This window comes from Periplaneta americana, chromosome 17 (assembly GCF_040183065.1).
Source record: "Periplaneta americana isolate PAMFEO1 chromosome 17, P.americana_PAMFEO1_priV1, whole genome shotgun sequence".
NCBI classification, from domain to species: domain Eukaryota; kingdom Metazoa; phylum Arthropoda; class Insecta; order Blattodea; family Blattidae; genus Periplaneta; species Periplaneta americana.
This window is the reverse complement of record NC_091133.1, coordinates 40,649,928-40,677,472: the sequence shown is the minus strand read 5'-3', so window position 1 is coordinate 40,677,472 and position 27,545 is coordinate 40,649,928. Positions and strand designations below refer to the sequence as shown.

General features: G+C 35.1%; 2 protein-coding genes across 2 annotated transcripts; one reads left to right on the top strand and one right to left on the bottom strand.

Moving 5' to 3' along the window:
- Positions 1–1,724: 1,724 nt before the first annotated feature.
- Ho (Heme oxygenase) lies at positions 1,725–12,518 on the top strand. Its single transcript, XM_069817020.1, has 2 exons — positions 1,725–1,990; positions 9,880–12,518. The coding sequence occupies exons 1-2, from the start codon at positions 1,897–1,899 to the stop codon at positions 10,503–10,505; spliced, it is 720 nt and encodes a 239-aa protein (XP_069673121.1). The 5' UTR covers positions 1,725–1,896; the 3' UTR covers positions 10,506–12,518.
- Positions 10,465–27,448, bottom strand: LOC138693224 (tRNA wybutosine-synthesizing protein 3 homolog). Its single transcript, XM_069817019.1, has 5 exons — positions 27,214–27,448; positions 24,839–25,024; positions 19,812–19,988; positions 15,587–15,727; positions 10,465–10,764 (listed from the first exon to the last, which is right to left on the bottom strand). Exons 1-5 carry the CDS (start codon positions 27,334–27,336, stop codon positions 10,633–10,635), a joined length of 759 nt encoding a protein of 252 aa, XP_069673120.1. The 5' UTR covers positions 27,337–27,448; the 3' UTR covers positions 10,465–10,632.
- Between the last annotated feature and the right edge of the window lie 97 nt (positions 27,449–27,545).

The window sequence follows — 27,545 nt, the reverse complement described above, 5'->3', positions numbered from 1 at the left end:
ATGATGAGTTGCCATACCTAAAGTGTTGCAAATATTTAATGCAACGTATTCCACTGTATTTATTTTTATTTTTCGTTTCTTATTTTTATTGTGTAATCATGTAAATCGTGTTTATTTATCACTTAACACCAATATGTATTCCATTGTTATTATTATTATTATATTTATTATTTATTATTATTAGTCTATTTTTTTATTGTGTACATTTTATTCAATAGTCGGTTTCTGCTTTAATTATGTGAATCTTACTTATTTGTAATCTAATACTAATATGTATTCCAATGTGATTATTTTTATTTTTATTGTGTACATTTTTTATTGAATTATCGGCTTCTGTTTTTGTGTGATTAGTATTTGATTCTAACAACATTCATATGTATTCCACTATGTTTATTTTTATTTTATAAGGTAAATTTTTATGTAACTACCTCTTTTGATTTCATTGTGTACCTAAATCGTATTAGTATGTAATTACATAATTCCGATCCAGTTGTTATTCAACTATGTAAGGAAGTTTCAATTCTGGTTGAGTGTAAGAGAAGGCCTTACGGCTTAACTCTGCCAGGTTAAATAAAGCCATTATTATTATTATTATTATTATTATTATTATTATTATTATTATTATTGAAGCATTAAAAAATTGAGTAAAGTGTAATTTCACTTACGAACTATTGTAAAGATTCATTTATAAAAGTATGAGAATTTTAACTAAATTTTTTATTGGTGCATTTTTTTACTAATTTTTTCATAACTGCATTTTTAGCTACGCACTTCTTCCATCAATCTTGAAAATTAATGCTAGACTTACAAACATATTTCAGGCAACGCATTTTACTAAGAGTGACCGAAAATGACCATGATTATAATAATGTTATATTCGAGTATTTGCTTCAAATAATATTATTTCAATGTCGTAATTTATTTATCTATAAGAGTATGTTTGCTTTAAAAACAAATGTACTAAAATTACTAAAATATTGAGCTTTTATTGGAGAATATTGCAAACAAATGTGAACGTAAAGAATTCCACTGAAACTGAATAATATCTTATTTCATGTATTCTGTTCAATAGCGTATGTAAGTAACTGCCATCAAACTACATAATATACTTCTTAAAATTCTACTTGTAAAACAAGAGTGTTATGGTCTGCCTGAGTTTCCTAGTTCAAAACATATCATGGAATAATAACTTACTTGCAATACGCCTACATTATATATTTGCTCTCCCGTCTTGCCAGAGCTGATGCACGAATAACATGTATTTGCAACGCTTCTAATTGAGATATTACATTTAAAAGTTCATAGTGTCATGCGTGAGACATTTAGCTACATGTCAGTATATTTACAATTATTATCAGTGCCCTAGAATGGAATTTACAGCATAAAAACTGAGAGAGCGCGTCAATTTCCCTATTCCAGCAATGTTAACAGAGCGAGCGCTTGAGTCCACCGGCGACCTTTGCGGTACTCTGTCTATATAGAGCTCTAGGATGCATCGTATGAATGCGACTCTGGTGTTTTGTCTATAAACTACGTCCACTATTTCATAGTTACAACTAATTGGCTTTTCAAATACATGATTGCAGCCTCTATTTATTTGTCTATGATTGCAGCCTTTCTCTCATCGCTAAATAGTGTAGTGTTGGCTGCCATGCATACATGCATAATTTTGAATCACCAGTCAACGAGCACAGAATACAATTCTGTGCTCGTTGTCACCAGTAGCCTTGCGCTCGTCCGCCATGACACTTGGCAACATTAAATTGGATTATACCCACCAATACTATTTTAAATAATGACTTAAAATCGACGTCACACAATTTGCGTGACTTATCAAAACTGCGATTGTATTGTAAAACGAACATTCTTGAAACTTAACCTCCTTGAAGCATTAAAATGACAGAAGAAACGTTTACGAAGCAAATGAGGAAAGCAACTAGGGAAATACATGCCATCAGTGATGCATTAGTGAATGCCAAACTTGCTTTTGGTGAGTTCTTGTAAACGATGGAAACGTCATGTTGAAAAGTATAGACTTTTGGTAGTACGTATATCTGTCAAAGTCCTTTGATGTGAAACAATGATCAACATTTTTCATTAAGCTACAGAACTACAGTCACATTAATAACCAGAATACGAAGTATCGTTCTTAACCTTAAAATCTGACTATTTTTTTTTTTTTTAAGTAACAATGTTGAGTTAATTTTATATATTTAGAAAGGGACAAGACCGAAATAAATATTTGCAGATTATCATGAGAAGACTTTAATTATAAGACATTAAAAGATTAATACTTAATTTGTAAATTCAGGTTTGCATTTAGCCTATTATCTAAAAAAATAGTGTTAAGTTACACAATTTGATCAGATAATTATACAGGTACACTCTGTTTTATTCACCTCTGAAATAGGAATAATTTAACATGGGTATAGGAGTAGCCAAATTGATTTGGAATAGGACCCAAAGATTCCTTACTCATTTTGAAATACAGCTTAGGCTACAATCATCAGATTGTGCATAAGAACAGGGATAATTTACTGTTAATATTGTGTGTGTGTGTGTATATACAGGGCTACTACAAAAGGCTTTACCCGATTCCATAGCCTTGTATTATGAAAAGTATGAGACATACATTATTGAAAGTTATACCAATAAAAAGAGAAACTCATCAAGTTTTTGGTCAACTGCTACAAGTATTCGATGTGACCTCCTCGCGTCACGCGACAAACATCCACTCAGTAGTCTAAATCCTACCACACCCGCTGGAGCATATCACGATCAACTCTAGCCACTGCCGCATGGATCAGGTTATTAAGTTCTTCAAGATTAATTGGCAAAGGAGGTACATACACTTGATCTTTGACAAACCCCCATAGAAAAAAATCACAGGGAGTCAGATCTGGCGACCGAGGAGGCCAACGGAGAACCGATCGTTGTTAGAAGCCCGTTGATGCCTCAGTTACATGAAGACAAACCAGGGTTTTTATTTCAACAAGATGGGGCTCCACCACATTTCCATCTGGAAGTGCGTGAGTATCTTAATGAGCATCTACCACAACACTGATGTGGACGGGCTTTTAACAACGATCGGTGTGTTCTCCGTTGGCCTCTTTGGTCGCCAGATGTGACTCCCTGTGATTTTTTTCTATGGGGGTTTCTCAAAGATCAAGTGTATGTACCCCCTTTGCCAGTTAATCTTGAAGAACTTAATAACCTGATCCATGCGGCAGTGGCTAGAGTTGATCATGATATGCTCCAGCGGGTGTGGCAGGAGTTAGACTATCAAGTGGATGTTTGTCGCATGATGCGAGGAAGTCACATCGAGCACTTGTAGCAGTTGATGGACCAAAAACTTGATGAATTTCTCTTTTTATTGGTATAACTTTCAATAATGTATGTCTCATACTTTTCATAATACAAGGCTATGGAATAGGGTAAAGCCTTTGTAGTAGCACTGTATGTAAGGTATATATATTTTGGCACAGTCTAATACTTTAAAATTCTATACTCATAATTTTGAATACAGTGCTTTAAAATATCACAACCACGCAAAATATCAACCACTTATTGTCATCTTAACACTTCTTAATGCAATGAACTTTAGCCTGTTGCTCCTCCAAATTGATTATGCCATCTATTATATGAATACCCCCATTTCTACGTTCGTCATCTTTGTCATATATAGCCTATCTTTTACGCGTTGAGTTTAAGACCAAACTGGTACAAATAATATTTTGCAAACACCATTGTAACTCCTATTAATTTAGCCTATTTGATTATAAATCAAATTTTCTGTGATTAACGTTCTGGCTGATAAATCTGTTACCAGGCAGTAGGCTACTCTTATCACTTGATACGTATCATAGGAAGAACATTACTGTTGCATACATCTCAAGTCTGATTAATGAACAATGTTACTAGTCAGAGATGTATGCAATGGAAGGGAAAGGAACACGCCATCCTTCCCCATTTTCTCCTGGCTTGGTAGTCTCATGAGTGATTTTCCATTGGTGTCACTTATGAGGTTCCAACCAGTCTTCGGATTGTTTACTAAACATACATACAAATCAAAATTAGGCAGTACTGCTAAACATGTCTAACCACAGTAAGACGCGCATGAAAACCTGTCTTCATGTAAATAAAGAAAATAAAATTATTTATGATCAATTTTAACAAACGAAATTTCATCATATAAGTTACATTTACTTGAAGTTAAATTTAACTTGGTGAAGGTTAAGACTGAAAAAAAAAATGAACTGAAATCAATAACTTTGCTTTAAACAAGAAATCAAAAATGCTTGCTTCTTATTTATGTGATAAAACACACTTATTGCAGCAGATGCTTTTGAAATTGCACTTAACTTAAATAAAATCTTAGCAAACTGGAAAATTCTGACATCTGCCAGTGTGAAAAGAAAGTGACAGACAAAGCTATTAGCTTAGTAGAAATTATACTTCAACAGGTGTTGACAAGAAAAATTGTAGGTGTTAGTCTTATATCATTAGACCACGTGAACTTTGAACACTGTAAATTCAAAACATGCTGACCGCCATTCTCAATCTATAACTAGAAAACTTACCACTTCAGTCTTAGCAGAGGACTTACTGGTAATAATAAAATATATAAAGGAATACCTTGATCACAACATATAAATAATAAAGTTTGATTTACACTATACCAAAATAATCTACTAAAAAAAAAAAAAAAAAAAAAAAAAAACACTATACCTCTGCCTTCCCTTCCCTATCCGTTCCATGTCAGTTCCATTAAATTACCTTATGTTCTAAGTGTAGCATCTTACTTAGCCGTACCTATGACATTGTGTTCTCAGTGTAGCTGAGTTTTCACTGTATATTCAACCAAAGTTGATGATCACTTTTTCCAAATGTGGTCTACAGTAGATATAATTCCTTTGAAATTATCACTGTATTTACTATTTTATAAATCATTTAGTACAAATTTTGCCTCAGAAATGCAAGTAGTTTTCCGTTGATCAATTTCCAAAATGAAAACAAAGTAAACTAAAAGATACAACTATTAAAGTTTCACAATTATAAAGATAGAATCAATATCACATCTCGATTAAGGAAAGGAGGAAATATCAATGAACAGAATGGAAGAGATTCTTTTGTATGCATATATGCACACTATCAAAATATGTCCATACACATTCCGTAATTGAATGTGTGGAACATGGTGTGTATATACACACTTAAAACTCTAAATACTAAACTTACGGACACAGAATAGAAGGAAAACGGGAAAGAGTGTGTTACATAGGCTATAATGTGAATAATCCTTTAAAACTATAGTACAAATTTCTCGAAAAACTCTCTGGAAACTTGACTGTATGTTGCACAAGGAACAACTGTGCATGACAGAAACCTATCTACATGGACTGCCTGAGCACTGTGGAATAACTCTGGTATATATTTTTCGTATAAGCTGCATAGTGGTCTAGTGGCTAGAGAAATTTTCTCCAGAAGCTGTGGTTCCCCTGTAGCATCCCAACAAGTCTTCATCACCATTCCATTGTTGGTATAGTATAGACCAGCCTCCTATGACGCACCCTGGGCAACAACTCTGGCGACAAATTGGTCTATACACAACTGGCTTCATATGGATGATTGACGAACAGCTAAGTACTCGCCATTAGCAAAAAAAAAAAAAAAAAAAGTAGGTATGATGTCACAGTAGCAAGTAAAAAAGACCTGTGCATTACATAGGTTTTAGTTAGCCTACTTAATATTATTATTAAAAAAAATATTCGAAAAAACTTAGCTCGAATTCGAGTCTGGCCATATGCTTGAATGAACTGTCAAATATTACGTATTTACATATCACAAAGAGCTATATGGTGCTATTTTTAAATAAATGTGTGTTTAACTATTTCCCATTTTATTAGCAATGTCGAGGTGGAAAAATTCAAATATCTTGGAGCAACAGTAACAAATATAAATGACAATAGGGAGGAAATTAAACGCAGAATAAATATGGGAAATGCGTGTTATTATTCGGTTGAGAAGCTCTTGTCATCTAGTCTGCTGTCAAAAAATCTGAAGGTTAGAATTTATAAAACAGTTATATTACCGGTTGTTCTGTATGGCTGTGAAACTTGGACTCTCACTTTGAGAGAGGAACAGAGATTGAGGGTTTTTGAGAAAAAGGTTCTTAGGAAAATATATGGGGCTAAAAGGGATGAAGTTACAGGAGAATGGAGAAAGTTACACAACGCAGAGTTGCACGAATTGCATCCTTCACCTGACGTAATTAGGAACTTAAAATCCAGACGTTTGAGATGGGCAGGGCATGTAGCACGTATGGGCGAATCCAGAAATGCATATAGAGTGTTAGTTGGGAGGCCACAGGGGAAAAGACCTTTGGGGAGGCCGAGACGTAGGTGGGAAGATAATATTAAAATGGATTTGAGGGAGGTGGGATATGATGATAGAGACTGTATTAATCTTGCTCAGGATAGGGACCAATGGCGGGCTTATGTGAGGGCAGCAATGAACCTCCGGGTTCCTTAAAAGCCAATAAGTAAATAAGTAAGTATTAGCAATGTCGTCATCTCAGGTATACATTAAAATAATTGCAATTCTCACTCTACTTTATTTAATTCCGTAAGTGTGTTTTAAATCTATTCCACACAATTTAAAAACATGAAAGTTATGAAAGGTATGTTCAGATTTCATTTACAATAGGAATAAATCCAAATTTGCACAACACCTCATCGATGAAAATCACGAATTAACCAATATAAACGACACATTAAAAGTACTAAGAATTACAAACAACTCTACAATAGATACTGCTGAGCAATTTCATATTGTAAAAGAATTCAACTCAGGACAACCCCTTCTTAATGAACAAATAACCAACACAAACAATCCACTATTTAATCTGTTTAAACTGCTTCCGCCAAGACAAACACATACAACAGCCAATCAGATACCTCCAATTCCCTCCCCACCTTCGATACCATTCGATGTTCATTAAGAAATATATTGTGAGCGAGCCCGTCAGTCTAGTCCAAGCCATGCAACTAACAAGAACAGCACGACAAACAGCAAAATCGTAAGTCACTTCACTTGCATAAACTTCAATTATTAATAAGTTCCAACCACAAATCAACATCGAAGCAATATATTATTAATAATATGTAATTGTTGCAGACACGCACGGCTTTGCTAGATTCACCGAGCTCGACATTAAACAGCTTGTAACTACATACGTCTAATCACCGATACTTGCATATTAGTAGACATCAATGAATTTTAAATAGTTAGAGTGATACTGGTTATAAGTGAAAAGCCCATTATGGTCTTAATAACAACATACAGCATAGATAACCACAGAAATTCAGTGACCTTTAAAAGTGTTCCGTTTTCCAGACAATGATTTTTGAATTAGGACCAGCAGAAACCGCCCTATTTAACGGCATAAACGATTGACCAACACAGCCATTCCAACAAGTGCACATAGAACTTTACATGTTATATTTTATATAGTGTTTTAAATTGTTTAAAACTGTATCTTATTGTATTTTATATTGCATTTTAATTGTATTTTATTGTGAACTAGAGACACTGACCTAGGCTAAGAAATCATAACGGACTACCACTATGTTAACTCTAACAAGGCTTAGACATCACGATAAGTAATATGAAACCAAATAGTAAACTCATAAAACACCATGAGGCTAGGTTTTCATTACATATTGTCAACACAATGCTCTAACATCTGATGATGATACATAAGTAGTATCGAAAACGTTAATGTTATAAAAAACTATTTAAGAAGATAAGCACAGGTGGCCCAACAAAATTGTTATAGTTCATACTCTGTGAAAGCAACGCAAAGCAAGACCATAAAGAATAACGCCACTGCATGGTGCCGCATTATTATCAATTGAGATGCATCATCATATATGCTGATACTATTGATTATTGAAAGTCGATTCGATATTTCAGGCTTCATTGTCACAAAATCCACTTGAAAATTATTCCTCAAAAGCGGGAATTAATTACGTTATTCTTATGGTAATTTGGCTGCGACTTTACAGATTATTCCTTAAAAACAGGAATGTTAAAACGGGGTTTTACTGTATGTGGTTGCTATTCAATACACGGACAACCTTGCACTCTAATAATGAATTAAGCAGTGGTGTAGCGTCATTGTAAGCTAAAAAGCTCAGCTTCCCCAGTTCATAATAATTTCATAATAAACCTGCAGTCTATGGACAAAATTATTTATTAATTTTAATACAATTTATATTTACGCCTTAAATGTTGTGATGCGGCAGCTCAGGATGATTTGTGATACAGCAGTAAACATGAAGCCTGCACACACTAGCTTTCAATCCCCTCCACAAACTCGTTTCTTTCAAGCAGTCTTCTGTGTAACCCACCTTGCAGATTTTTCATCCATTTCTAATTAAACTATCCTGGTCACAAGGCTCGCAAGAAGCTAGCTTTACCATTAGAAAGAATTTAGCTTCCGAGTTATCCCTTTCGTGAGTTGTGTTCAATTGAAGTGTTAGTGTGCACTGTGGCTGATATAATAAATAATGAGTGAAATAACCGTTGCTGACACTAATTTATGTAGTCAAAAATAATCTTCTGATAAAGATTTTAACATTGATTGACGTAATTTTACTAACACTGTATCTATTGACCATTAATATTGTGATTTCTCTAAATATGACAGGGCGTGAGCTAATGTTAAATTATACGTACTGTATGTGTCTATCTCTTAGAGATATGTGTAAACCATGAAATCATATTTCACTACCATTTGAGGTGATTCCTTATTGGTGTTACTTATGAGGTTCCAACCAATCTTCGGACTGCTGACTTGACATGGACTACTATTTATTTTAAGACTATATTTTTGCAATACGTTTCCTCATACATGAAAGACAACTTGAGTTAGCTTTCTCTGCTCAAAATTTCATGCTACGTCACTGGAATTACGTACACATTTTAAAAGAATGGTTAGCTGAAGCTGTTTCATATCTACCACATATCCCTCCATAAAACTGTAAAGGATGATGTTCGTCCACAAATGAAGATTACCAGTAGAAGCCTGAAATAATTTTACATTTTTTACTTACAACTTACACTTCAAAAAACGAACTAACAACCAATTTTAATCTTATGTTGAAGATAAGATGACAATATGTTTTGCTCTGTACAGGACTGTCCTGTTTTATACTGCTGTCCCATCTGTTATATTGAACTGATCTAAAATACAATTTTATGTAATTTTATATATAATTAAATTGAGATAGCATACTTTAAGTAAAACCGAAAAGAAAGCTTCCATTTGGAATATACTTGAATGGTTAACAGAAGTTATATTTTGACCATTACTTAGGTTAGTGTGCATGGCAGGCAATCGAGTTACTCTTCAGTCACAATTGTAAGCAGGTACAGGCGATATGAAAGAGAATACCTACACTTATTAGAATCGGCTGTTACGCTAATCCTGCCAGTGAGTCAGATGTCATTTGTGAATTATTTTCATAGCACAGTAATCTGTTTTATTAAAGCAATTTTGGAATTCAATTGCATTTGTTTCTTTAAAAAAATATATTACAGAAATTAGGCTCTTGGTTGCAATCATATTATTCACGTAAGAAAGTGATATTATTTTGGGGAAAAAGAGAATGCACCCAGTAACTTTGTGTGTCCGCATAGAAAGATTTTTTTTTTTTTTAATGAGCATTGAATGTAATCATTCTTTACATTGTATATTCACATATAAATTTTTTACGATAGAATTTATTTTCAATAGTCATTATAAAATTCTGGATCTATAACAATTTTACTATTATTTCTGTCTCAACTATCAGTTGTCTTTTTGTTTTTTTTCAGCACTTTCAGATAACTCTGTTTGGGCTGAAGGTTTGCTTGTATTTTATGAAATATTCCGCTATCTTGAAGAAGCTATGGTACGGCTGAAAGATACACATGTTGGAAAACTCTGTATCGAAGGCATGCAGAGAACAGAAAGCTTTGAGAAAGACTTAAGTTTCTATTTAGGCAGTGACTGGGCGAAAGACTATAAACCTAGGGAAAGTGTGGTAAAATACTTACTACATTTAAGAGAACTAGAAAATTCTGATCCAGATCAACTCGTGGCTTACATATATCATCTATACATGGGTCTCATGTCAGGTGGTCAAATACTGAGGAAGAAACGTGTTGTTTTCAGCAAGTTCACGTCAAGTCAACAGACTTATGAAGATGCAGTGACAGATTTTGGTGAGAATAGCATTCCAAACATGAAAAAGGATCTTATGACGGCAATGAATGGAATTGCAGAAGTGCTGAATGAAGAAACGAAACAGAAGCTGATTGAAGAGAGCAAAACAGTTTTTGTACTGAATAATGAGATCATACGAAGTGTTCGAGGAGCAAATGAAGTAATCTTGAAAAAAATAATAATACTGATTATAATTATTTCCCTCATTATAGTAGTTTATTATACAATATTCTGAAACCTCAAATACTGTAAAAGATTAAATACATGTAGTTTCATATACTATTACACTAACTTCATGTAAGTAACTGATGAATATATAAAATCAATAAACTAGAATATATACATTTTACATGAATTCTAACCTATTTCCTTCCACTGTTAATACCCTGTTCTTTATTACTAAGAGCAGAACGAAGATTAAGAAAAAACCTTTGGGTTCTCACTTTATTTTCTTCAATCTTTTCGTTTGCTTTCCTTGTAAGGAATGTCACATACTGAAAACAGAAAGAACAAAACAGAAGTTATAATTACTGAAGTAATAATTCAGCTGATTCGAGTATTATCGCCGCGGCCTCATACTTAACATGTCGGCATCATACAATAACGTGCTGTGTGCCTTTAAAACATAATTTTGCCGACCGATTGTTGCTCTGTAGGTTTCACTCTAAGTGTCACGTTGTCATGTCTACTTCCTCGATAAGAATAAGCACTAGTTTGTTATATTGTTAAATGGATATTATATTATTATTATTATTATTATTATTATTATTATTATTATTATTATTATCGTTTCATGTACGAGTACGTTGACATTCGTAACTCTTAATAATAACTCTTTAATAATAATTTTTAATCACATACCTTAATGTTCGTCCTCAGCACAAGACATTGCAACCTCGGTTTTAGTCCACGTGGATTAGACAAGTAGGTGTCATTTTATAATGGAAGCAGCTTATTTGTTGCAACATTGAAATTGAGGCAAATGATTGGAGTGGCGACACAAAAAATTGAAAACAATATTACAATTAAATTTTAGAGACCTGCTGAATGTTAAGCATGAGACCGCAGCGATAATACTTAGAGTATTTTAACACGTTATTTCATTTAACATTATTTCTAATTGTTAAGAGTCAATAATTTCGTGAACTAAAACTATTTTGCACACTCAAATTCCTATACTTCCTCCAGCTACGATACTTCTGCCAGTTTCGGTACAAAACAGTTGCCAATTCGACCTATTTTTCAGTTTCTATCGCATTCTTTTCACTGTGTAAATCAACAAGTGCTAGGTATTAGAATTACCGTAACTATTTTTTAACTTTATTACAGTAGTGTAGTGCTGCAAAAAAAATCGATTTTGAGTTTTCACTTAAAGCAAAAAAGTGGTTCTGGGTGTGAATCACTTAAAATCGTCAGAAAAACGTTCGACTAAAATAATTTCTAATTTTGTTGCGACTTTTTTAAGTCGCAGCAGATCGGTCTCATTGTTCAGGTTTTTACCATCTCTTGTAAACACATTTCTTATACATTTTGTGAGCTGCTAAAGCAACTTACAGATTTAGAGTTACAAGGCTGAAATCTCAATATACCACTAATATACATACTCTATACATAGCTTGTAAATGCCGATTTTCGTCAACAGAAAAATATTAGAAATTATTACAATATACAGTATGTATGTAGTTATTTTATGTAAATTTGTGAAAATTGTATTACATAAACATACTTAAACTGTACAATTTAAAAGTTAAGTCAAGTGTCTAATTTTGGGTTATAGAGAATACTTTTTGCATGTAATCCAAAGTTCATTCTTCTTATTTGGGTGCATATTAAATTATTTCCTTCACATGTCTTTTGAAAAATGATTCTCAAGAAAATAAAGTCATAACATAACAAGGGAAATTCATTGGTGTAAAATGTATAATGAGAAAGTACGTGTCATCTTTGTGACATTCACTTTCGTATTAGAAGTTAGAAATTTCAAATAATCTTCATTAGGCCTATAATATATAATTATTGTAACTGACAAGTTTTATGAATGTGAGAACCTTTCAATGAGATAACTTTTTATTGTATTAATAGACAATAGTGATAAGTGATTAGAAAATTAAATATGTGTAAAATTGTTTGGGTGATATGAATGTTTACTTAATTGTAGACATATGACAAGCATTAACATTTCTATTAATGTCTTCTTCATATTGTAAATTTATCATGTCATACTATTAAAATTATAATGTAAAAATTACGTCAGTCTTTTGTGTCAAAAGTTGGTATAGAACTATATAACTTACTATCTTGTCTAAGTGAAATTCTACCAATTCTCCAACCTTCCTTCTTTTTACAAAAAGAAGATGTCAACAATTCAATTAGTAAAATTGCTGGAAACAATCCTTAAAACCATATTTCTCTATTTGTGCTATCGAAATATTACATTGCAGTAATGATTTCTTCACCATGAAGCATTTCCAGAGTTCCCCCAGGAACATATCCAGGCCCTCTCTGATTCCATGCCACGACGCTCCAAGCAGTTTGTAAGCGGGTCCACAAAGCGTCAAGAGTGGGTGCTGGAGGATAATGACGATCAAGTTGCCAACCAACCAGGGTATCCCAGACATGTTCGATGTGCGACATGTCTGGCGAACGTGCAGGCCAGGGAAGCAGTAATACCCGTTGTTCTTCAAAAAAGGCTTGCACAATCCTCGCCACATGTGACTGGGCATTGTCCGACCTTAAGTCCTGCTGAAATATAGCATGTAGAGTTGCCTGAAGGAAGGGCAATACCTCGGGCTCTAAAAACCTCCCTAATGTAGCAGTTGCTGTTCAGATTTTCCTGAATACGTAGGAGGCAAGATCGCATATTGTATCCAATGATGCCCCAAACCATCACACTGTGCCGCTCAACAATGCAGGCTCTCAGATTACGTTCACCACAGTAGCATCTAACACATATGTGGCCATCATTGTAGGACAAGTTGAAGCGAAACTCGTCTGAAAACACTACATTTTGCCACTCAGCATGCCAGTGATGGCATTCACGTGCCCATTGCAGTCTGAGATATTGGTGGTTTCTGGACAATGGAAGCTGATGCAATGGCATGTGAGCCACTAGTCCAGCCCTCAAAAGGCAGTGATGAACTGTTGACGCAGACAGGTCCACACCCGTTGCAGTACTCCAACATCGACTTCACTGTAGATGAAGCTGTAAGGTCTATCATGGCCCTGCGACAAAGTGGCGGTCATCCCGTGCTGTGGTCACATTATATGGTCCAGTACCCGCTTGTCTCTGCATACAACCCTCTTCTATCCACTGGTTCCACACACGCATCACTGTCGTAGCAGCATGCCCTGTACGAGCCAAAATGTCATGGTATGACAAACCTGCTTCCCGGAGACCAACCATTCTGCCCTATTTGAACTCACTCACGCGCTGATATTGAGTCCTTCCACGTCGACGAGGCATACCTGCACTAGCTTTCACGTTTCCACTTCGTTTGGAAGCTCTGCAATGACTGAGCAAGGCATAACACTGACCTTGCTGGTGACATAAAGAGACGTCATTGTTGGGGCTATGTGTACACCATCTCTCTGGAAACGTAATCAATTATTGGTGGTACACTGTTCTACACATCTCCCGAGTTTGAAGTCATTTGGACCACTCTTTCTGGGTGTTGCACTTTTCACAAAAAGTAGTGTATTTTCTGGGCAACACTCGCAATATCCTTCATTTTAATACTTTTTTCCCTTGAGAAATATCTTAAATAGCTTGCTGACTTTAATTAAACTTCTCTTTTATACATAGTTTACATCAGAAGATTGAAAACAGGCAAAGTTTCTTAACCCTTTCAGTCACGAATTATGTTTTTGTTTGGAAAAATCTAATTGTTTGTTCTTGACTCCTTTTAAGTTTTTGTGAATTGCGCAGTCTCATTTTTACAGCATGATGCCTGGATTTCCAGATATGAACTGTCCACTTGAGAGGACTTGCTCTCAACAACTCATTGTCCATGAAGCGGCATTGAAGTTGCTTTCTCTGTAGAGGATGCAGTGAATGAAAGGGTTAAACCTATTTATAATAAAGTAGCAAATACTTTTGATTTGAAGTACACGCATCAAAACTGTCTAGGGAACAAATTAAATTTTATAGAAAATTCTTTGTATACCCAAATAAATCATAAAACATTGGGTATACATAAGTCAGTTATTCATTTGTCTATCCACTAGAGACTTTTTCCTGTTCCTGAGCAGTTTCAGCATGTAAAATGTAATGGATATTGCTCGTATTGTTGTTGTTATTATTATTATTATTATTATTATTATTATTATTATTATTATTATTATTATTATTATTTATTAGTATTATTAAGTGCCTATGTCAAACTGAAGATGCCATAACAAGTGCGAAAACATTCATTATATATTTTCAAAATTTGTTTGCATAATGTAATTTGCAATAAACAGATAAGTTTTCTGACTGACATTGAAATTTATGTTGTGATTAATTCTATAGAACTTTTCAGACTTTCTAAATATGAATTGTAAAATAATTTATGTATTTTGCATACATTTACTTTACACAATAGCAGCATCGCACAAACATGTTCCGATACCTTATTCTTATGGGTACCCCTTGTGCCTTCTGTTGCTCACAAAGTCTTGTAACAATATAAACAAGATGTCTTGCTCTTGTCCACAAGGTATTGGTTACAAAAATGTCATTACATATGCTAGTCATGAACTGATTGTGTGTTTACAAGTATTACAAGTGAACATGTTAATACTGATATGGTACAGCAATACAAGACTTTGCCTAGACAAAACTCGCAGCAGAGGGGAGCAATGATTTACCAAATCTAACAAGTCTGAGAGCTGTAGTCAGCATTGGTCCTTCTACAGTGTTGACAGATAACTGTGGAAACATAGTTCATTTCTGGTTGTTTGGTTTTCGTCAAATCGAACATGTGGAAAATGATCCATTTGTTGAAACATTTCATGTAACACAAAACATGTTACACACAATGCAAACTGTTTGAGACAAACACATAACAGCATCATGGAAAAACCAGTGTTTCCCTGACCACCATTCATGTCACGATTCAGCCAACTGTTTGGAATTAAAATGTTGCTGACTGTTACATTTACATATTTTGTTCTCTTTTTTATCATTCTAATGACCTGTTTGTGCCATATATTATTGCCACTTGCTAGGACTATATGGACTGCACTTACTTACGTTCCTGTTATCACCCCTAAAGTTTATGCACATAATTTTGAACCATTTCTGTGTTAGTCAGTGAATGAGTAAAATGGACTCACCTCTTTAGAAACCAACACATTTCCATCTTCAGTCAATGGAACTTCCAGACCCAGACAGCTTCTTACTGCCAAAATAATTTTTCCGTGCTTACCCAAGGTAATCCCAGAATTACGAAATCCCGATTCTAATGCACATGTATGCTAGAACAAATATTTTTTTTTAAATTATAACAAATTGTTAATCTACATGGCAGCTATTTTTCAAAGTCTTCGATAATAGTACAACCTCGATTATCACTTTTAATAGATGGAAAATAATGAACAGTTAATAAAAAAAACTTGTAACCTTGTAACCCATATTATCATTTTCAATGGCTAAATCTAACTTGCGCCATGTAAAAAGGCAGTTACGTTTTTCTGTACAGTTGAACCCCTATTATCTGTGGTAATGAAAGGAGTGAATTGAACGGTTGATCGAAAAAATCAGATAATCCGTACCAGTACCATAAAAGATTTTCATAAATTAAGTGCATAATACATAGGCCTAATTTTCTCCATGGTCTTGTGTTTAACATGCTAGTTAGTTAGTCCGGTTTTAAGGGCCAAGGGAACTCCTTGTGATGGTTGTCTACTGTATGAATACAGTAACGTGCAAATTAATCCGAACAACATAATTACTTATGCAAAAACACTCAAACGGGATAAAAAAAAAAGGATCTAAGACATACCTCAGTAATCTATGTGGCCTCCCTTGTTCCTAATAACAGCTCTGAGGCGATTTGGCATGGATTCCACTAATTTCCCACAAATATTCTTCATTTCTTCATTGCGAAACCATACACCAATGACGGCAGAAATCATCTTCCCCTTTGTAGAACAATCCATTTTTTGCATTCTTCTTTTGCAAATTGACCACAAGTTCTCTATGGGGTTGATGTCGGGTGAGTTGCCTGGCCAGGAGAGTACCTGAATATTCTTGTTGAAGAATTCTGTCGTTTTTCGAGACGTATGGCATGGTGCCAGGTCTTGTTGGAACACAACTCTGCCATCCGGAAATGATTTTTGCAGCTGGGGTACGATTCTGGTTTCCAATAAGTGAATATATTTGTCAGAATTCATCATTCCCTTGACAGGTATTAATGCTCCAGGCCCTTCATGTGTAAAACAACCCCAAAACATTACTTTAGGGGGGTATTTGGGTGCTTGTTGGAGATGAGCTGCTGTTACTTTTTCGGGTCCTTTCCGTACGTAAGAAACACGGTGGCCGTGGACCTCGAAATAGACTCATCGGAAAAAAGTACATTCTTCCAGTCATTCACTGTCCAGTGTTGATGTAATTTTGCCCACATTAAGCGTTTTTTGCACATAACAGGAGTTAGCAGTTGCTTCTTAATAGGCTTACGAGCCCTTTGTCCTGCTTCCAAAAGCCTACGCCCCACTGTTGTGACGTGAATATTCGCCCCAGTGGTAGCCATTAACTCGCGGGTTAAGTCGACAGCAGTTAGTCTAGGACTTAATTTACTTTTCCTGACAATTAAACGATCATCTGCAGGTGAAGTCTTCCTTTTCCGGCCACAGTTTCCTTTTTTCTGGGGTGTGATGGATCCAGTTTCCTTGTATCGTTTTATGATCGAATTAACAGTAGCCAAACTGATGTGACATTCTGCAGCAATTTGCCTCTGTGTCATAGAAGAATGCTCTGCTAATGTTATAATTTTAGACCGTTTTCGTGGAGTTGTATCCATTTGAAAAAATGACAGAATGTACACAGGATTGCAGTATTAAGTCTTTAACACAACTGAAATGCTTATAAGTACAAAACAACAGGCAAAATGTCACATATTGTAAAAAAAATAATGACAGACCTTCAACAATGGAATTACACGTACTACAGATGTCAAGTAAAGCGGTATGAGCAGCAGTGAGGCCAATAATGACAGAAAATGTAAAAATATGTCGTGTTCGGATTAATTTGCATGCTACTGTATATAGGAATAGAGGTCTCGTGTTGTAGATTTACATAGGTATTCATACTTACACACTTTACTCTCTTTTTTTTTTTTTTATTTTATTAAATCACGCACAGCTGTAATGCCAATCTCATATTCTGATTCGACATGAAATAAAGTTTCTGCTTTCCCAACCTCTAAATTATTTGCGTTTTTTTCGTTTCTTTCGATACCCATGGAAGATATTTTACATAATATAAGTTATACAGTACGGCCACTTCAACAGTAGGACAAGGACTGAATGGTGAACGGATTTTACAATTGTGTGGAAGTGTGAAAGCAGGTAATGACTAATTTACAAGTTGGGAAAAAAACACACTCCAACCAGTAACTGTATAGGACTTCATATTTTGTTCTGCAGCGAAAAAAGAAGAGAGGGGAGAGAAAGAGAGAGACAGTCGGATAATCCGCCGATCGGTTAATAGGGTAATATTCGAGTGTAGGCTTTCACGGCTGGCATCAATAGGAGAAACATTTTCCCGGCTATCAGGCCGTGATCTGTTGGTTGTGTAACCAAACGTTTCGCTCACTGCTGCAGTGAACATCTTCATCGGCATGTGCAGTAGAACCAGCCGCACCAGTACTCTACGGTACACAACTGAAGATGTTTACCGCAGCAGTGAACGAAATGTTTGGTCACACAAACAATGGACCATGGCCTGATAGCCCAGAAAACTTTTCTCCTACCGGTTAATAGGGTGTCAGATATAATCGGGGTTCTACTGTACTTTCCTACAACTAATTTTCTATTTTTATGTCCATTCTAAGCTTACTAATTGTAATTACTGAGAATTACTCTTTTCGGGCAAAGTTACAAGATTGTAATTTAGGCACAATTCAGAAAGTAGAATGCATGTTTAGTCAGCAGTCTGATGACTGGTTGGAACTTCATACAGTAATTGACACCAATAAGACATCACTCATGAGGCAATTAAGCCAGGAAATAATGAGGTAGGGAGGTCAGTTCCTTTCCCCTTCCAATGCATATGTCGACTAGTAACATAATTCACTTATAAGACTTGAGATGTATGCAACAGTTGTTCTTCTTTCGACACACATCGTCAAGATGAGATGTACTGCCTGATAAACAGAGATATAATAAAGCAGTATCAGTCATTAATGTACACTGTTTAAAAATAACGCTCTTCTTTTGGCGATGGATAATATGCAGAATGGTTCATTCAGGGATGGATAATCGAGGTTCTACTGTAATATTTTTTACTTTTGGAATGTACTTTGATACCATTTTCAAGTTATTTTATCTTTCGTTCTTTTTCAGTCTTAAATTTCATTAATCATTGCTTGACGTACAATTAAAATAGTTTGCATTATTTTTATACATTATCTTAAAGTCTTTGTCACATGCAGTGCTAATCCAGTTAGTACTGTAACCAAAATTTTACTTCCGCAGGAAACAGAATGCTAATGTCAACTATATGCTCTACCTTGACAAATATGTAAGGTGTAAAGGAATGACGTTTCATAAATGTATAAGGAATTGTGAACATTTTTATTAAGGGACCCATGGTCGGAATGAGAAATGGTGGATTGACAGCCCTAATATGATGAGTCATGTCACTGCTAATCACTGGAAATAAAAAATAATAGAGTAATTTAAGTTTGGGGAACTTTATACCCTTTTACATTTACAACAAATTTCGAAATGACGACTGCCAACTTCATTCATTACAAAGTGTGCAATTCTCTGGGTTGTACATTCATCTCTGATGGTATCAAATGCTATGAAAATATGCTCAGTAAGATCACCCATTGTTTGCAACGGTGTTTCCTACATAACACTATTCATGTACAGATACAGAAATGAAATTTGGAGCTCCCTTACTGTATAAGTTTCGCTTACAACACACTGCACGTGTGCAGTAAAAAGAGCCCCTGTATATAAATTTAAATTATGTTTTATTTAACGACTCTCGCAACTGCCGAGGTTATATCAGCATCACTGATGTGACGAATTTTGTCCTGGAGTTCTTTCACATGCCAGTAAATCTACTGACATGAGCCTGTCGTATTTAAGCACACTTAAATGCCATCGAACTGGGCTGAGATCGAACCAGCAACACCTGGCACAGAAGGCTAGCACTATACCGACTGTGCCACCCAGGTCGACCCCTGTATACTGTATATGATACTTGTGGATAATCATGTGAAATTGTTGTCTACATACCGGTGGACTCCCATCAAGACTCGCTCCAGATTTTAATTCTGTATCTGTATTCTTCCTAATACTAAACCTTTACAAATGTATGCTCACTCACCATTAATTTAGCACTTTCCAGTGTGCGACACTGAACATGAAGTATAAGTGGCTCATATTTCAGAATATTATTTCCTTCCTTTGGATCAATACTGTTAAAAATGTCATCTTCTTTTACATTTTCATGATTTGTGTATAACCATTTACAGCCTTTTTTACTGTTGCTGTTTGAAATATCCTGCAAATAAATTACACAATACAATTACTGAACAAAAGCTATTGATAATGCTGAAAAATTGAGCAGAAAGCATATTTCTCAATTAATACTTGAAGTTACAAGAAAAATTAATGTTTTAGTATAAAATGTATCCTAATGGACTACAGGGTTAATAAAAAAAAGTGAAAAATGTGTATTATGAAGGTGATACATATTTTCTGATTATAAGTTTTAAATGAGAATTTTGTTTGTTTATTTTATTATTTTGTAAATCATATATGTTTAGTTTATTTCATTCAAAACAATTACCTAAATTAAATCATTTCACATGCGCCCAAACAAGTTCCTCTGGAGTTCACATAAAAGACATTTTCTATAATCCTAAAATTAAAACATTTGACTTCATTTATAAACTGTATGGTTTATATAGATATACGTAATTCACATAAATAGGCTACCTCTATGTATATTGTACAGTCATTCTTTTATAACAGACACATCACACTAAAAAAATGAAATGATTAATTGTGGTGTGAAAATAAGATGCTAATGTGTAGTAAAATGCCTCAACATCTTATAGCTTAATGTGTTCACAGGATATCTGAGAAGCAATAATTTTTCATGTAAAATAAAGTAAAAACATGTTACATGCTAATTATCACATCCATTACAGAAAATAACACGATTTTTTCATGAAAATAAACAATTATGAAACATTAATGTCATCCTATAGATACGAATAAAGAACTTTTAAAATATAATTATTCAATAGGATTAACAGGTTTTTAAGCTAATATAAAATGAAGGGTTGTAGTGGGTGACATTTTTGTCATATCTGTTAACTTACAGTGCAAAAAAGAACGAACAAATTAAACACTTCAGAACACATGAAAATTCACATAAATCTAAAAAAGAGCGCAAGGTAACTAAGTGAGAATGGAACATCATAAAGAACTATTTACATTTTTAAAAAATGGAGCAACCATTTGAAATACATTTCTGAAAAAGCTCGTAAAAGATTCTCCCTTCTAAAAAGACTAGCAGGAAAGAAATGGGGATGCTCTAGGAATACTTTGAACACTACATACAAAATGGTTTATACAGCCAATGCTGACATACTGTGGAGAAATTTTAATTACTTCACCTTTCATAAACGACATAGAATATGTTCAAAACCAAGCTCTCAGACTCATTACTGGTGGAATCAAAACAACTCCAATAGATTCTATGAGATTCCTCACTAATATTAACAGCATCAAAATGACAATAGAAGAAAAAGCACTGATTCAATATGAAAAACTTATCAGATTACCAGGAAACAATTGGCATTCATACAGTCCTCTTTGTAGACTGAAAACTCAAAAAAGTTTCATATCCATTGTTCAAGAATTAAAACAGAAAATCAATATCCCGAATTTAAAAGAAAACTTACAAATTAAACCAAACCCTTTAACTCTATTAAATATAGAATATAATCTAAATTTAACAGAAGAAATACTGAAATCAGAAGTAAATACTGAAATACTGAAACAATTGTCTTTAGAGACAATTAATATTAGGTACCCTCCACAAAACTGGCTTCATTTATACACCGACGGATCCTTGATCTCCAGAGAACAAGGTGCCGGTGCAGGTGTTACATGCTGTCTCTTCTCACTTTATAGATCTCTTGGGTATGGAACAACAGGTTTTGATGGTGAAATCATTGCAATAAGGGAAAGTCTCAGGAATCTTCTATGCCACATCAATAAATTTAGGAATCCAGTTATATTGTCAGACTCCAAAGCAGCTATTCTATCAATAGTCTCTAAACACACACCTTCATCTCAAACAGCAGAAATAACTAAAATGCTCTCTCAATTAATATCACTCAATAAAAGAATTGTATTTCAATGGATACCATCCCATTGTGGAATCCTGGGAAACGAGAATGCGGATGCTTTAGCAAAGAAGGGCAGCACTGCTACTTACAGACCTGTTACTAAATCTACGTATTACTCTGTGAAAAGATTTATTAAATCTACATACTTAGACTTCAACAAACAAAATTTGATAACACAATCCCAAGGGAAAAAATGGAACTCTCTGCATCAAAATCCACAGTTAATTCCCGATTTACCACGAAAATCGTCTGTAGCTGCATTTAGATTGGCAACAGGCCATGATTGTTTGGCCAAACACCTGCATAGAATTGGAATATATCAGTCCCCTAACTGTCCATTGTGCAACTCAAACCAAGAAATGGATTCGGAACACCTCAAAATCTGTGCTTCAGTGGCTGGTCATGATAATATCTTTGAAAAATATTGAAGTGCAAGAGGTCAAATGACTTTATTGTCAAACGCCTGGCATTAGAAAACAACAACATTTTTAAAAATTAACTTCCAAAACTGTGTACATGTCATTCATTCATTCATTCTTCTGGCACTACAGTCCATGAAGGACCCTGGCCTCTCCTACAGCTCTTGCCCTATCTTTCTTGTCCACAGCACACCTCTACCAATTTATTTTCAGCACCTGCACATCTTCTCTGACATCATCCATCCACCTCTTCCTGGGTTGCCCTTGTTTCCTCCTACCTTCTGGATATTGATCAAGGGTCTTCTTGGGAACTCTCTCCTCTTCCATTCTCATAACATGACCCAAGTAGTACAATAGTCTTTTCTTTGCTTCCACTTCCAGGTCTATTTCTCCATAGTCTTGATACAGTTTCTGATTACAGTAGAACCTCTATTATCCGTGGTAATGAAGGGGGTGGACTGAATGGTTAATCAAAGAAATCGGATAATCCGTAGCATAAAAGATTTTCACAAATCAGGTGCAGAATATTTTGACCTACAATTTCGTAATTTCCTTCATGGTCTTGTGTTTAACGTGCTATGTAGTTGATCAGGAGTTCACTAAAAATTCGGTTGTCAACTACGAGTTCTTAAGGGTCAGGTCGATGGTTGATTGTCTGTGGAAGGATAGGAATAGTAGAAGTCTCGTATTGTAGATTTACATACTTTATGCACTTTATCCTTGTTTTTTTATTATTAAACCGCGTAAAGTTGTCGCCTAATGCCAATCTTCTACTATGAACAAGCATTAACCATAGTTTCTCCTTTCCCAAATCTCTCAATTAGTTGTAATTTTCTCTGTAATTAACACAGCACGTTTTCTTTTGGCAACTGTTGAAGACATTTTGCTTAGAAATAATACAAAATGCCCACACTAATATAGTAAAGATGACAGAATAGTACGCGGGTTTGTGGAAGTTCTTGGGATAATTTATTTGAAAGCAGGTACTGTAGTAACTATTTTATAAGTAGACTAACTATTTCTATTACCGACAGCAAAGCATTCCTATTACATACTGTGTAAGGGTAAAGGCTTGTAATAACCCTATGTAGAAACATACAGTACTTCATAATTTTTGTGCGAGATTGTGCGTATTTGCTTGGTTTCCACACAAAACCAATCCATGGAAAGTCTAAAATTCCACATTCAGTATTCCCAACCTAACACACATAACAATTTCCCTCTTCTTACCGCTTAAGTGACATATTGATTTTACTGCTTTAGGCTTTTAACATATTATTTTTAGAGACGTTCAATATAATAATAATTATAAATTGAAAACTTACCGCTGCAATTTCACCTAAATTGCACTGTTAATTATTGTTTTTAAATATTTGCAAAAATTAAGTAAACTCTACAACTCCTCTAAAGTTGCTGCATTCGTGATGCAAGTAACATTAAGGAAGCCGTGAAAAAATCAACAAGATTCCAGACTCATCATAGACTGGGGGAAAAAAAAGACAGACGTATATCACGGCCTGCTGGAGTATAGTAAACACAGAAAACATTTTAAAGCAACAATGTTGAAGATAGATATTTGTTTTGCAAATTTGCCGTCATTGAACAGAAACCAAGATGGAGATTTCATTGCAACTAATTAGAAATTCCTCTTAGAGGTATGTAATAAACGATCTTCGCACAAAATAATGTACGATACACGTGCGGTATGTTTTCTTTCAATTCTCGGAAATTAAAAAAACTCAACTACGTTTCGCTTTTTCAAACTTTTCCTCGAACATGAAAACTTCAACATACCACTCTTGTAATGCATATTTCTATTTCTGCAGCAAAAAAAAATGGCACTAAAAAAAGCCGGATAATCCGACAATCGATTAATAGGGTGACAGATAATCGGGATTCTACTATATGCTAATATGCCACTCCTCTCTTTCACAGATCGCCCCAAAGATCCTCCATAACACCTTTCTCTCCCACACTCAAAGCCTATTTTTATCTCGTTCGGTAAGTGTCCACGTCTCACATCCGTAGAGCACCACCGGTCGAATTATGACGTGGTACACAATTAGTTTAAGCCTTCTTGAGAGCCTGGAGGATTTAAATAACTTGTTAACACCTCTTACCTGCTGCTATTCTTACTTAATCTTATTAACGTTGTCCTCAGTTACTTGTATCCCCAAATACTTATATTCTCCAGCTCTCTCATACCTTCCCTTTTCCCATTCCAGGTCTCTCACCCCTTGGAATCTTCCTTTCTCCCTTGCACAAATCATGTACTTCGTCTTCTCGTTGTTAATTCTCTCTCCCAAGTGCCTCGAAATTTCTTTCATTTGTTGTAGTTTCTCCGTTAATGCTTTGGGGTTTCTACCAAAAGGACAACATAATTGAGTCCATCCTGTACATATGTTTCACAAGGGTGCAGTGTTGCATCAGTCAACTCATCACAATCTTCAAGATAATCCTTGTAAAAACAGTGATGTCCTTAGATGACATTTCGTTCATCTCCTACCTCTGATAAACTGGCACAACAAAAACGTACCAGTATAGTAAATAACAATCACACACTGACTCACCTCACAAAAGAGAATAACTCTTCCTGAACAAGAGCTTGTGGTAACGAATTCACTTTCTTCGTTGATAAATTGTACCAAACCCTGAATAGGATCATCAATACAACCTTTACGACTCAAATCCACTCCATCTAGTATATCACGCTTTCGATGCTTAAATTCTTCTTGTGTAAGTTTTGTTTTCCGTATCTGTAACACAAAAATTAGCCTAAAAAGGATGTGACAAACAAATTTAGCAATTTAAATACTTCCTACCTTGCTATGTAGCCTATATTGCGATCAAATGCTGAGTTCTTGTCTGTACATTAAGTGTAGAACAATGGTACCTACATAGAATGTGTAAATGGCTGTCCTTCAGTATAAGGTCTCCATTTCTAGTTCACAGCTATACCTGTGTAAATTAACACACTCTACTCCCATAGTGACAAAATCTCGCAACCACATAATTGTAGATCTAAGTAGAATATTCAAAGTGATAAATTTGCTCGGTGATAGGCATACATCGACATCTGACAAATAACGGTGATACAACTTTGGCACATATTTACCTATGTAGACTGAGCTTACTAATAATACAGTTATTCGACACATTTACAATTACAAAATTAGATTAAAATTGAATTCAAGCTTATACACCACAGAATTAAAAAGAAAACAGCAATCACCAATGTTACAAACTTATGGTACCTTTCTCTATTATTTGACGATAAAACTTTGAAATTCTTCCAAAACTACACAGAAGACTTAAATATAAGTCTAAATATAACGGAAAATACCCTTTACCCTATGCCCTATAGCTCATATGGTAATAGGGCTTGTGGAAATATAAAAATTGGAAATTTATTCTTTGAAGAGGTGGAAAAATTCAAATATCTTGGAGCAACAGTAACAAATATAAATGATACTCGGGAGGAAATTAAACGCAAAATAAATATGGGAAATGCCTGTTATTATTCGGTTGGGAAGCTTTTATCGTCCAGTCTGCTCTCAAAAAAGCTGAAAGTTAGAATTTATAAAACAATATATTGCCGGTTTTTCTGTATGGTTGTGAAACTTGGACTCTCACTTTGCGAGAGGAACAGAGGTTAAGGGTTTTTGAGAATAAGGTGCTTAGGAAAATATTTGGGGCTAAGAGGGATGAAATTACAGGAGAATGGAGAAAATTACATAATGCAGAAATGCATTTTATTCTTCACCTGACATAGGCCTAACTGTTGCTGTTGTTGTTTAGACAATTGTCCGAAGACATGTCTGAACCTCACAAGTGATACCAATAAGGCACAACTTATGAGGCAACTAGGTCAGGAGATAATGGGGTAGGATGGCCAGTTCCTTTCCTCCTCAATTGCATACATCGCCGATTAGCTATTAAGCTACACTAATCAGACTTCACATGCATACAACCAATTGTTCTACCTCTGACACGTCGACCTGGTTGGCGAGTTGGTATAGCACTGGCCTTCTATGCCCAAGGTTCCGGGTTCGATGGCATTTAAGTGTGCTTAAATGCGACAGGCTCATGTCAGTAGATTTACTGGCATGTAAAAGAACTCCTACGGGACAAAATTCCGGCACATCCAGCGACGCTGATATAACTTCTGCAGTTGGAGCGTCGTTAAATAAAACATAACATTTTCCTCTGACACATAGGCCTATCGTCAAGTGAGATTACTGCCTGATAATAAGTATAGGCCTACATATCAGCCAGAACCTCAATCATAGGCACTCACATATTAGGAACATTAAATCCAGACGTTTGAGATGGGCAGGGCATATAGCACGTTTGGGCGAATCCAGAAATGCATATTGAGTGTTACTTGGGAGGCCGAAGGGAATAAAACCTTTGGAGAGGCCGAGACGTAGATGGGAGGATAATATTAAAATGGATTTGAGGGAGGATATGATGAGAGGCTGGATTAATCTTTCTCAGGATAGGGACCGATGGTGGGCTTCTGTAAGGGCGGCAATGAACCTCTGGGTTCCTTAAAACCCGTAAGTAAGTATCTGTTTGCTTTAGCGGCACCAACTGTGGCCAGACGTAGGGAGACAATAAAGATATGTGACTAACCTTGTCACAGTCCACTGTCTCCTATCGCTCAGTTAGCCCCATTCTAACCTTGTCACATTCCTCAGTCTCGTGCCACTTACTTTATCCCCTAATCTAACCACTAACTTGCAATATTAACACAATTACACGCCGGCGGAGGGTTAAAACACAGTGGAACATAAAACTCACAATCACAAGCTACCACTATTAAGTGCCACGTGTATGTACCATTGTACCATATGTAATAACTAGTCGAAGATGAAAAATGTTATAAAATTAAGTCTGAATTCACTAACATTCATTAATCTGTACTAGCCCTAACCTCATCTACCTGATCAATGTTCCTAGTATCAACCATTAGTGTTTTCTCTCTTTGCATGTTGAAATTATCGACATAAATACTTTCCTCCGTGCTACTTAAAGATATACTTCGATTATGAACATGAATAACCATAGGTCACAAATTAGTTCCACTATTTCCTTCGTAAATATCCTTTCATTTCTCACAAATAATGTTTGAAAGTTCGGCACGCATTTAATTGAATTTGTTAACTCATTTGTTTCCCTCAAGATGAAGCAATGAAGTAGGTATATTTGATGAGTAGGTAATATATTAGTTCTCGAATGTTGGCTACATCTACAATGTCTGCAAATTGTCACAAT

Excerpts from the sequence above, each read along its gene's own strand:
- LOC138693224 (XM_069817019.1), bottom strand. The coding sequence starts at position 27,336 with ATGGTTATTCATGTTCATAATCGAAGTATATCTTTAAGTAGCACGGAG. Across the intron at positions 19,989-24,838 it reads GAGTTATTCTCTTTTGTGAG|GATATTTCAAACAGCAACAG; the intron begins GTGAGTCAGTGT and ends ATTTATTTGCAG. Across the intron at positions 15,728-19,811 it reads TGGAAAGTGCTAAATTAATG|CATACATGTGCATTAGAATC; the intron begins GTGAGTGAGCAT and ends TATTTGTTCTAG.
- Ho (XM_069817020.1), top strand. The coding sequence starts at position 1,897 with ATGACAGAAGAAACGTTTACGAAGCAAATGAGGAAAGCAACTAGGGAA. Across the intron at positions 1,991-9,879 it reads GAATGCCAAACTTGCTTTTG|CACTTTCAGATAACTCTGTT; the intron begins GTGAGTTCTTGT and ends GTTTTTTTTCAG.